The sequence below is a fragment of the Symphalangus syndactylus genome, chromosome 17 (genome assembly GCF_028878055.3).
Source record: "Symphalangus syndactylus isolate Jambi chromosome 17, NHGRI_mSymSyn1-v2.1_pri, whole genome shotgun sequence".
Lineage (NCBI taxonomy): Eukaryota > Metazoa > Chordata > Mammalia > Primates > Hylobatidae > Symphalangus > Symphalangus syndactylus.
In genome coordinates, this window is record NC_072439.2 from 16,415,850 (window position 1) to 16,428,172 (window position 12,323).

At 52.6% G+C, this 12,323-nt stretch overlaps 1 protein-coding gene across 12 annotated transcripts in view; it reads left to right on the forward strand.

Annotated features, from left to right (window-relative positions):
- The first annotated feature begins 9,117 nt into the window (after positions 1–9,117).
- Positions 9,118–12,323, forward strand: part of EML2 (EMAP like 2) — a 36,961-nt gene continuing 33,755 nt past the window's right edge. For 2 of the 12 annotated variants that reach the window (XM_063620723.1, XM_063620724.1), the window contains exon 1: positions 9,167–9,472. In XM_063620723.1, the coding sequence (XP_063476793.1) occupies positions 9,301–9,472 (172 nt within the window). In that variant the 5' untranslated portion in view covers positions 9,167–9,300. Of the gene's footprint in view, positions 9,473–10,399; positions 11,169–12,001; positions 12,257–12,323 lie in introns of those variants that run through there. The other 10 variants (XM_055249461.2, XM_063620727.1, XM_055249457.2 and 7 more) reach the window with 9 other exon arrangements.

Below are 12,323 nucleotides of genomic sequence, written 5' to 3' on the forward strand. Positions count from 1 at the left end.
TGGGATGGGAGGATCGCTTGAGCCCAGGATTTCGAGACCAGCCTGGGCAACATAGTGAGACCCTGTCTCTACAAAAAATTTTTTAAAGAATTAGCAAGGCACAGCTGCTCGTGCATGTAGTCCCAGCTACTCAGAAGGGTGAGGCAGGAGGATCACTTGAGCCTAAGAGGTTGAGGCTGCTGTGGGCCGTAATTGCACCACTGCACTCCAACCTGGGCAATAGAGCGAGATTCTGTCTCAAAAAACAAACAAACAAACAAAAAATGAAAGAATAAAAGAAAGTGGCTGGGCGCGGTGGCTCATGCCTGTAATCCCAGCACTTTGGGAAGCTGAGGGTGGTGGATCATGAGTTCAGGAGTTTAAGACCAGCCTGGCCAAGATGGTAAAACCCTGTCTCTACTAAAAATACAAAAAATTAGCCGGGCATGGTGGTGGGCTTGTAATCCCAGGTACTGGGAAGGCTGAGGCCAGAGAATTGCTTGAACCTGGGAGGCAGAGTTTGTAGTGAGCCGAAATCGCACCACTACACTCCAGCCTGGACGACAGAGCAAGACTCCATCTCAAAATAAATAAATAAATAAATGAAAAAAAGAGATGCTGAGAGAAAAACAGAGTCTGAGATTAGTATCAGTAATAATAATAATAACAATGGCAGCCATACTGGATATTTTACACATCTATATCTCCCTCCTCATAACAGACCTATAGCAGAGGTGTTATATTATCCCCATTTTCTGGATAGGGAAACTGAGGCCCAGAGAAGGGAAATAACTTGCTCAGGGTGACATGTCTCATAGGTGTTGAAAGGAGGACCCACGTTGTCTTTTTGAGAAGGAGTCTCATTCTATTGCCCCGGATGGAGTGCAGTGGCATGATCTCAGCCCACTGAATGCAGTTGTGCAGTCTCAGCTCACTACAACCTCCACCTCCTGGGTTCAAGCAATTCTCTTGCCTCATCCTCCCAAGTAGCTGGGATTACAGGTGCCTGCCACCACACCCGGCTAATTTTTGTATTTTTAGTAGAGACAGGGTTTCACCATGTTGGCCAGGCTGGTCTCAAACTCCTGACCTCAGGCGATCTGCCTGCCTCGGCCTCCCAAAGTGCTGGGATTACAGGCATGAGCCACTACACTTGGCCAGTTAACTTTGAAATCCAATTTCTTTTTCTTTTTTTTTTAAGACAGAGTCTCAGGCCTGGCACAGTGGCTCACGCCTGTACTCCCAGCACTTTGGGAGGCCGGGGCGCGTGGATCATGAGGTCAGGAGGTCTAGACCATCCGGGCTGACACGGTGAAACCCCGTCTCTACAAAAATACAAAAAATTAGCCGGGCATGGTGGTGGGCGCCTGTAGTCCCAGCTACTCGGGATGCTGAGGCAGGATAATGGCGTGAACCCGGGAGGCGGAGCTTGCAGTGAGCTGAGATTGCACCACGGCACTCCAGCCTGGGCAACAGAGCAGGACTCTGTCTCAAAAAAAAAAAAAAAAGACAGAGTCTTACTCTTGTTGCTCAGGCTGGAGTGCAATGGTGCGATCTCGGCTCACCATCCACCTCCTGGGTTCAAGAAATTCTCCTGCCTCAGCCTCCAAAGTAGCTGGCATTACAGGCATGGGCCACCATGCCTGGCTAATTTTTTTTTTTTTCTTTTTTTGAGGCAGGGTCTCGCTCTGTCTCCTGAGTGCAGTGGCGCAATCTCGGCTCGCTGCAAGCTCCGCCTCCCGGGTTCACGCCATTCTCCTGCCTCAGCCTCACGAGTAGCTAGGACTACAGGTGCCCTCCACCACACCCAGCTAATTTTTTGTATTTTTAATAGAGACAGTGTTTCACCATGTTAGCCAGGATGGTCTTGATCTCTTGACCTCATGATCCGCCTGCCTTGGCCTCCAAAAGTGCTGAGATTACAGCCGTGAGCCACCACGCCCGGCAATTTTGTATTTTTAGTAGAGACGGGGCTTCTCCATGTTGATCAGGCTGGTCTCGAACTCCCGACCTCAGGTGATCCGCCTGCCTCGGCCTCCCAAAGTGCTGAGATGAAATCCAATTTCTAGACAGAAACATGAAGAAAAACAGAGATAGGGATGAGAGCAAAAAGTCTCAGGGAGAAGGAAACCTGGAGGCAGAAAGACAAAGAGACTGTGAGCCCTGCCTGCCCCCACCCCCTCCTCAGACAGAGCCGCCCTCTCCTCACGCCTGTCTCCCACATCCTTGACACCTCCCTGCGAAAGCACTTGTCATCAAACCAGCTCCATTATCTGTACCCCCAAACCACTGTGCTGGGCACTTTATCAGCATGAGCCCATTCAATCTGTGCTGCTCCCCTGGGAAGTGGGGGCTGGGATGACTCCCGTTTTGCAGAGGAGGAAAAACCAAGCCATTGAGCCAAGATCACTTAGCTCGCATGGACCCTGACAGTGTTTGGTCCCTGCATTGAGGCTGGGAGCCCCTCAAGGGCAAGGACTGGGTCTGACTCATCTTTGTGTGTCATCTCCCACCTCCCATAACTCATCAAACTAAATCCCTGTGCCTGGCTCTCCTCCCTCCTCCTCCCGCACCATATGGAGCCCATGGATCTGAACTCCCCTGGGCCTCCGCGGTCCTCTTGGGACACCCCAGTAACAGCCCTTAACACCTTACAGCCTGCTGCAGAATTCTGTATCTGGGTGTTTGACTTCCCCTCTCCTAGAATCTGAGCTCAAGAGGATTGGCGGGTGGGAGAAGCGTGATTTGGGCGGCAGAAAACCTCCTGCGCTGTTTCTATCAGTAACGCAATTAATGGTGATCGTGGGAGGATAAGGACCCACGGCTATTTTGGTCATCACTTTGAACCCATCATTGATTTTTTATTTGTTTATTTTATTTATTTATTTATTTATTTATTTATTTATTTATTTGAGACAGAGTCTCGCTGTATCGCCCAGGCTGGAGTGCGGTGGCGCGATCTCGGCTCACTGCAAGCTCCGCCTCCCGGGTTCACGCCATTCTCCTGCCTCAGCCTCCCGAGTAGCTGGGACTATAGGGCCCACCACCACGCCCGGCTAATTTTTTGTATTTTTTTTTTTTTTTGGTAAAGACGGGGTTTCATCGTGTTAGCCAGGATGGTCTCAATCTCCTGACCTCGTGATCTGCCCACCTCGGCCTCCCAAAGTGCTGGGATTACAGGCGTGAGCCACTGCACCTGGCCTATTTATTTATTTTTTTAAGAGACGGGGGTCTCACGGCCGGGCGCGGTGGCTCATGCCTGTAATCCCAGCACTTTGGGAGGCCGAGGTGGGTGGATCACGAGGTCAGGAGACCATCCTGGCTAACACGGTGAAACCCCGTCTTCACTAAAAAATACAAAAAACAAATTAGCTGGGCGTGGTGGCGGGCACCTGTAGTCCCAGCTACTCGAGAGGCTGAGGCAGCAGAATGGCGTGAACCTGGGGGGCGGAGCTTGCAGTGAGCCGAGATCGCGCCACTGCACTCCAGCCTGGGCGACAGAGCGAGACTCCATCTCAAAAAAAAAAAAGAGATGGGGTTTCACTATGCCACCCAGACTGGAGTGCAGTGGTGCTATCCTAGCTCACAACAGCCTCGAACTCCTGGGCTCAAGCGATCCTCCAGCCTCAGCCTCCCAAGTAGCTGGAGCTACATGCATGAGCTACCATGCCTGCCTACTTTCCTTTTCTTAGACCTGTTCAACAAGAAGTAAGCCCAACTGGCCAAGCACTGGGGCTCACGCTTATAATCCCAGCACTTTGAGAGGCTAAGGTGGGTGGGTCACCTGAGGTCAGCAGTTCGAGAGCAGCCTGGCCAACATGGTAAAACCCTGTCTCTACTAAAAATACAAAAATTAGCCGAGCATGGTTGCACGTGCCTGTAATCCCAGCTACTTAGGAGGCTGAGGCAGGTGAATCGCTTGAACCCAGGAGGCGGAGGTTGCAGTGAGCAGAGATCACACCATTGCACTCCAGCCCGGGCAACAAGAGCAAAATTCCATCTCAAAAAAAAAAAAAAAAGTAAGCCCAGCTAATTTTAAAATATTTTGTAGAGAGGAGCTCTCGCTATATTGCCTAGGCTGGTCTCAAACTCCTGGCCTCAAGTGATCCTTCTGGGCTTGGGCCTCCCAAAGTGCTGAAAGTATAGATGTGAGCCACCATACCCAGTCCTATTTATTACTTTTTTTTTTTTTTTAGATGATGTCTTGCTCTGTCGCCCAGGCTGGAGTGCAATGGCGCAATCTCCACTCACTGCAACCTCCACCTCCCCGGTTCAAGCGATTCTTCTGCCGCTGCCTCCTGAGTAGCTGGGATTACAGGCACGCACCACCACGCCCTGCTAATTTTTTGTATTTTTAGGACGGGGTTTCACTATGTTGGCCAGGCTGGTCTTGATCTCCTGACCTCGTGATCCACCCGCCTCAGCCTCCCAAAGTGTTGGGATTACAGGCATGAGCCACTGCACCCAGCCCCTGTTTTTCACTTTTTAAGAGATAGGTTCTTGCCATGTTGCCCAGACTGGAGTGCAGTGGCTATTCACAGGCGGGATCCCACTACTGATCAGCATGGGAGTTTTGCCCTATTCCCTTTCTGACCTGGGCCAGTTCACCCCTCCTTAAGCAACTGGTGGTCCCCCACTCCAAGGAGGTAGCCGTATTGATGCTGAACTGAGTGCAGACACCCAATTGCCATAGTGGACTACAGCCCGAACTCATGAGCTCAATAGATCCTCCCACCTTAGCCTCTCGAGTAGCTGGGACTGCAAACACATGCCACCATGCCCGGCCCATCATTGATGCCTCATTGTGTGCTAGGCATTGTACTCATGTATAATTTTTTTTTTCTTTTTTGAGACAGAGTGTTGCTCTGTCGCCCAGGCTGGAGTCCAGGGACACCATCTTGGCTCAGTGCAACCTCTGCCTCCAGGGTTCAAGCAATTCTCCTGTCTCAGCCTTCTGAGTAGCTGGGATTACAGGCATGCACCACTATGTCTGGCTAATTTTTGTACTTTTAGTAGAGATGGGGTTTTGCCATATTGGCCAGGCTGATCTCGAACTCCTGACCTCAAGTGATCCACCCATCTCGGCCTCCCAAAATGCTGGGATTACAAGCGTGGCCTGGCCACTCATATATAATTTATATCTGTGACCTCACTGTGGCTTGTGGAGGATACAGTGACCAACTGCCAAAGTCTTCCCCCAGCCTTTGAGGCCCTGCAAGATATGCAAGGCCCATATCCTCCCTGGCCTCGAATCCCCCCCTTCCCATCTCTCTCCACAGCTTCATTGTCATCAACCTTCTGGTTGCCTCAGGAATATGCTAAACTCAAACCAACCTCAGGACTTTTGCACTTGCTGTTTCCTCTACCTAGAAATCCCCTGCCTCCCAACTCCAGGCATAACTGCTTCCTTCTTGTTTTTCTTTTTCTTGCTTTCTTTCTTTTTATTTTTTTTTCTGTTCTTTCTTTTTTTGTGAAATGGAGTCTCATTGTGTCACCCAGGCTGGAGTGCAATGGTGTGGTCTCTGCTCACTGCAAGCTTCACCTCCCTGGTTCAAGCAATTCTCCTGCCTCAGCCTCCCGAGTAGCTGGGATTACAGGCGCGCACCACTATGCCTAGCTAATTTTTGTACTTTTAGTAGAAACAAGGTTTCACCGTGTTGGCCAGGCTGGTCTCGAACTCCTGACCTCAGGTGATCTGCCTGCCTCGGCCTCCCAAACTGCTGGGATTACAGGCATGAGCCACTGCGTCCAACTCTTCTTGTTTTTCACATGTCAGCTCAAATGTCATTTCCTCAGAGGTAACTGCCCTGGATCTACGGTCTCTAAATGAGCCTCCTGCTCCGTTTTTTATTATATTGTCCTGTCTGTACACCTTCTTGCTCTGTTGCCCAGGCTGGAGTTCAGTGGCACGATCATAGCTTGCTGCAGTCTTGACCTCCTGGGCTCAAGTGATCCTCCCACCTCAGCCTTCCAAGTAGCTGGAACTACAGGCTTGCAACACCATGCCCAGCTGATAAAAAATTTTGTTTTCGCCAGGTGTGATGGCTCACACCTGTAATCCCAGCACTTTGGGAGGCCGGCATGGGCGGATCATGAGGTCAGGAGTTCCAGACCAGCGTGGCCAACATAGTGAAACCTTGTCTCTACTAAAAACACAAAAATTAGCCAGGCACTGTGGCGCGAGCCTGTAGTCCCAGCTACTTGGGAGGCTGAGGCAGGAGAATCGCTTGAACCTGGGAGGCGGAGGTTGTCATGAGCCGAGATCGCGCCACTGCACTCCAGCCTGGGCAACAGAGCGAGACTTTATCCCAAAAATAAATAAATAAATAAATAAAAATAAAAATACAAAAAAATTAGCCAGGCATGGTGGCGGATGCCTGTAATCACAGCTACTCGAGAGGCTAAAGCTGGAGAATTGCTTGAACCTGGGAAGCAGAGGTTGCAGTGAGCCAAGATCGTGCCATTGCACTCCAGCCTGGGCGACAAGAGCAAGACTCTATCTCAAAAGAAAAAAAAAAAAAAAAGGAAATAAATTTTGTTTTGTAGCCACAGGGTCTTGTTTTGTTGCCCAGACTGATCTCGCACCCCTACAATCCCCCTTCTTTGGCCTTCGAAAGTGCTGGGGATTAACAGGTTGAGTCATTGCCATGCTGTTTCTGTATTGTCATCTCTAAAATGGTGATTAAAATAGGACTTTTGCTGGGTGTGGTGGCTCACACCTGTAATCCCAATATTTTGGGAGGCTGAGGCGGTAGGATCACTTGAGGTCAGGAGTTAGAGACCAGCTTGGCCAATATGGTGAAACCCTGTGTCTACTAAAAATATAAAAATTAGCCAGGCATGGTGGTGCACACTTGTAATCCCAGCTGCTGGGGAGGCTGAGGCACGAGAATCGCTTGAATCTGGGAGGTGGAGGTTGCAGTGAGGCAAGATCATGCGACTGCGTTACAGCCAGGGCAAGAGTGAGTGAGACACATCTGTTATTCCAGCACTTTGGCAGGCCCAGGCCAAAGGATCACTTGACGCCAGGAGTTTGCGACCAGCTTTGGCAATATAGCAAGAGCTCCTCTGTACAAAATATTTTTAAAATATAAAAAAATAGGCTGGACACGGTGGCTCACGCCTGTAATCCCAGCACTTTGGGAAGACGAGGCGGGAGGATCACGAGGTCAAGAGATCAAGACCATCCTGGCCAACATGGTGAAACCCCAACTCTACTAAAAATACAAAAATTAGCTGGGCGTGGTGGCAGGTGCCTGTAGTCCCAGCTACTCCGAAGGCTGAGTCAGGAGAATCGCTTGAACCCGGGAGGCAGAGGTTGCAGTGAGCCGAGATCGCGCCACTGCACTCCAGCCTGGGCGACAGAGCAAGACTCCGTCTCAAAAACAAACAAGCAAACAACAAGAACAACAACAAAATAGGGCATTTGGTGAGGATAACTGAGTGCTTTGCCCATAGTGACTGCTGATTAAACGTTAGGTATTGTTACTTATTTTGTGTGTGATTGTTGACCTCTTCCATTAAATGAACAATACATGAGAGGAAACAGGTTCACTTGGTCACTCCAGAAACTTCAGCACCTAGAACAGAGCCTGGCCCATTAGGCACTCAGTAAACATTTTTGAATGAGTGAATGAGGCAAGCGCGATTATGAGCCCCCACTTTCCGGATGCGGAAGTGGAAGTGGAGCTTTAGGATCATGAAACCAGAAAGTGGAGGAGTGAGGATTCAAACCCAGGTCAGTCTGGTTCCAAAGCTTCTACGGTTCGTCTCTGTGTCCAGGGGGAATTCTTTTTTTTTTTTTTTTTTTTGAGACGGAGTCTCGCTCTTTCACCCAGGCTGGAGTGCAGTGGCGCGATCTCGGCTCACTGCAGGCTCCGCCCCCTGGGGTTCACGCCATTCTCCTGCCTCAGCCTCCCGCGTAGCTGGGACTACAGGCACCCGCCACCTCGCCCGGCTAATTTTTTTTTGTATTTTTAGTAGAGACGGGGTTTCACCGTGTTAGCCAGGATGGTCTCGATCTCCTGACCTTGTGATCCGCCCACCTCGGCCTCCCAAAGTGCTGGGATTACAGGCGTGAGCCACCGCGCCCGGCCTATCCAGGGGGAATTCTTTTTCGGCTCTAGACTTCACTTCTCCTGCCTCTACTCTTTTTTTTTTTTTTTTTTTGAGACGGAGTCTTGCTCTGTCACCCAGGCTGGAGTGCAGTGGCGCGATCTCGGCTCACTGCAAGCTCCGCCACCACGCCCGGCTAATTTTTGGTATTTTTAGTAGAGATGGGGTTTCACCGTGGTCTCGATCTCCTGACCTCGTGATCCGCCCGCCTCGGCCTCCCAAAGTGCTGGGATTACAAGCGTGAGCCACCGCGCCCGGCCTTCTCCTGCCTCTACTCTAGGTGTTTACCCTCGTTGGAGACTTGAAGAAGGCGGTCCAATATTCTTGAAATCCATTGTCGGGTTTTCTACCCTCCCCTTTTCCCCCACAACTTTCGAGCCATCTCTGCCTGACACGCGGGCTAGTCCAAGCCTCACAACCGGGCCTGTGCCAAAGCCCGGACTGGATAATGCGGTTGTGGGAGGCCAGGGCTCTAAGGGCGGAGCTAAGGGCCTGGGGCCGCAGACAGAGTGGTGGGGAAAGTTAGGGAGGGACTAACAGACAGCGAGGGGAGGGATTTAAATTCCGAGGGCAGAGCTAATCCTATAAGAAGGTCCTGTCCAGAGCTCTGGAGACGTGCTATACTATAAACCCTTGGAGGTTCAGGGGGCGGTGCTAATGATTCTGTGGGTAGGAATAAAACTTTAGCACCCGCAAGATTCTGGGGGTGGGGCTACGAGCCTGAGGGTGGGCCTAGATGTAATAAACAAGAGCTCCCTGGGCAGGTTTGGGGCTCTAAGGTCGGGCCCTGGCCTTAAGGAGGGGGCTTTTGGAAAATCCAATGAAAGTCTGAAGAGGTTTTGGGGATAGTGGAGCGTCTTCCTCCACACCACCCTCCTCCCGGAGCTCGGGGCTGCGCTTCAGGCTGAAAGCAGGAAAGGCCCTGCCCCTTCCAATCCCTCTGCATCCCTATTGGTGGAGGGCCCTGCGCGACAGGCTCTCATTGGTTCTGAACGGGCGAGGAGGGGGGTCTAGAGAGACTACACTCCGGTTGTGGGCGGGACCAGACGGTACCTAGGGGGATCCGGGCGCAGCCAATCCTGGCCCGAGGATTGTGTTGGGGGGCTTGGCAGGGGGTGTCCCGACCACCCTTTCTGGGCATCCTGGGGATGACCCCAGCGCCGGGCCCGGCGCCGGCCGCCTGATGCCAGGCGAGCTGAGCTAGGGATGCTGGAACGAAGGGCGTTGCTATGGCAACGGGAGGCAGGGCCTGGTGGGGGGGACCGGGCCCGGGCTGGGACCGGGGGGGCCGGCGGTGGCTGTGGTGGGGCGATGGCGGAGCGCGGCCCGGCCTTCTGCGGCCTGTACGACACGTCCTCGCTGCTGCAATACTGCAACGGTGAGACCCCTTCTCAGTTCCGACCTTGGCCCCGCCCAAGGCTGGACCCATCTCTTCTTGCCCCAACCTCCTCCTTCCAAGTCCCCATCCCCCTCCCTTGCTGAAGATCCCCCTTTTCTCTCCCTCAGCAGGACCCTGACCCAAAAGCAAGGTCCCTGGTCCCCAAAACCTAGATCCCAGCCCCCCATCCACTTGGATCCTCCTCTACTCTCGAGGTGGCTAGACGGAGAGGAGAGAAGGGGGCAGAACCCGAAGGAACCCGGGATTGGAAGGGGGTACGGCCTGGGGGTCGACTGGGCCTGGAAGTCTGCCCTTTCTCTCTCCCCTCAAGCTTCTGGAATGCTCCCCTATCTCCATAGCAGGGGGACAGACAGAGGTGGTGGGGGTAGATTTGGTGTTGAGTTGAGGGCAGAGTGTGGGACTGGAAAGGGACGACCAGAGGACTTTGCTTCTAGGATACCTCCCAAATCCTCTGGCCCTGGCCCTCCCATGCATTAGCACCATCCCTTCTCCCTAGACAAATGGGTGTGATATCAGTAGGGCCACTGTGGGTGTCGGGCTCAGGTGAGGGGAGATAGGAGAAGAGGGGAGTTGGGAGGGAAAAGTGGGAAGTGAGGCCTGGTCTCTGGGAAAAAGGGCTGAGGATGGGGGGATAGTCAGGAGTAAGCAGAGGGCTTGAGTCACAGGGGTGGGGATGGTGGAGGTGTGGGGGTTGGTAGGATGGGCTGGCCAAGGCCTGACAGTGCAGCTGGCCGCTCTGGGTGGGGCAGAAGGGTCAAGATGAAAGCACCTCTATTTAACTCAGTTTGGAGGTTCAGTCCTCTGGGCACACACCCTAGTGCCAGGGACCACTGGAATTGGCAGGGGACCCAGAATGCTTATTTTGTCCTCCTCTGTCCCTCTAAGAGCCAGAATGACAGGGTGTCCGTTCCTGTTGAGTATGGGTTCTTCCATTGAACGGCTGTGTGTCCGTATAACAAGTAATGTCACCTTTCTGGGCTTCAGTACCCTTCCTCTTCCTCTCCTCCTAAAATGGATTATGCTACTACAACTACTAGAGTTGCCAAAAGCATTAGGTATCATAAAAATACTTAATCCTATTCTGGATTTATCGAGCATCAACATGAGCCAGGAACGTGCTAAGTGTTTTGCGTGAGCAGTGCCTGGCACATGTAAGCTCACAGTAACAGATGCCATTTTTCTGGTCGTATTATTAATGGTAGGTAGGACCAGGCTGAGCACAGGAGGTGATTGGGTCCCCCGCCCCCACCTACTGGCTGAGTGATATTTGGCGTGTCTCTGCACGCTCCTACTAGCCTCCTTCCTTAGTTTCCCGTCTGCAAAACGTGATGCCAACAAGACCCCTAGAGGTTTCCCCCTGTTACGAGTTCTAAGTCCTGACGGCTCACTCCTTCTGACCTCAGGAGGCTCCCACCTCCCTCTGCAGGTCCAGGCACCGGACCTGGGAGGTGTGAGTGGGGGGCAGGGCGGGCAAGCCTCGGCAGGCGATTGGACTACGAGGGGAAGGAGGGAGGAGCGGCGGCTGCACTGCGGAGCCCAGAGAGCCAGCTGCGCGGCCTGTGGACGCGGGATGGCAGGGGCGAGCTCCACGCCCTGTCCCCGTCTAAGCTACCACCTTTACTTCCACCAGGCTGGGAACCAGGGCTTCCTTGGTTGTGGTCAGCAATGAGTCTGGGTATGAGTATTCTGGGGGAAAAGGGGAAGAGGGGCCACTTGGGTCTCCGCCCCTCCCACTTTGGAAAAATGAGCAGGGTTGGGGGTGCCACTCGGGGAGTCATTTTGGCTGCACCCATAGGCTGGAGAGCCAAATCTGGGGCGCGGGGTACAGAGGCGAACAAAGAAGGGGAACAGAAAAGAGGAATGCCTGTTGGGGAAGAGTTTGGTTGTCAATCCGGTCTGCATCTCCCTTGGGTCTTCTGGGTCTGCGATGCGCTGCCTGCAATCCCCAAATCTGCCGCCAGGGGCCGCCGAAGCTCTGTCTTTGCAGCTGGCTCTAGGGTCGAACCCCACAGTGAGGAGAGGAGGGGAAATGGAGAGGCTAGGCATGACCTTTTGACTTGCAAAGTCTTAGAAACAGTGAAGAGACGTTGGTATTCATAACAGAATCTTCGTTGGAGGATGTTGGGGATCAATTCTAGAACCTTAGTGTCATTAGGAGTAGGTTGGTGTCATTTTGCAAATGCTCTTATCACTCATAGATACTTAACGTCTTAGTCATAGAATCATAGAATCTTTTTTTTTTTTTTTTTTATTGAGACGGAGTCTCGCTCCGTCGCCAGGCTGGAGTGCAGTGGCGCGATCTTGGCTCACGGCAACCTCCGACCCCCCGGGTTCAAGTGATTCCCCTGTCTCAGCCTCCGGAGTAGCTGGGACTACAGGCATGCGCCACCACGCCCGGCTAATTTTTTTTTTTTTTTTTTTTTTTTTTTTTTGCATTTTAGTAGAGACAGGGTTTCACCATGTTGGCCAGGGTGGTCTGGATCTCCTGACGTGATACGCCCGCCTCGGCCTCCCAAAGTGCTGGGGTTACAGGCGTGAGCCACCGCGCCTGGTCACGTCTTAGTCATAGAATCTTAAAGCCAGAGCGAGAGGCTCCTGGGTTCACAGACTCTTAGAAAATAAGAGGGAAGGGACTTCCCCAAGGTCACACGGCCAGCGCGCTGCGGCAGAGAGGAGTGTGGGGATGGGTTGGAGAGCTGTGGGGATTTCCTTCCCCCTTCAGAGTCCTCTTCCTTGGCCCATGTCCAAGTGTCCCAGCCCCAGGTAGCGGGACAGGAAAGGGGCGTGGCTGGCCCCCCGCTTAGACCCAGGAAGGCAGGAGGGACCCCTT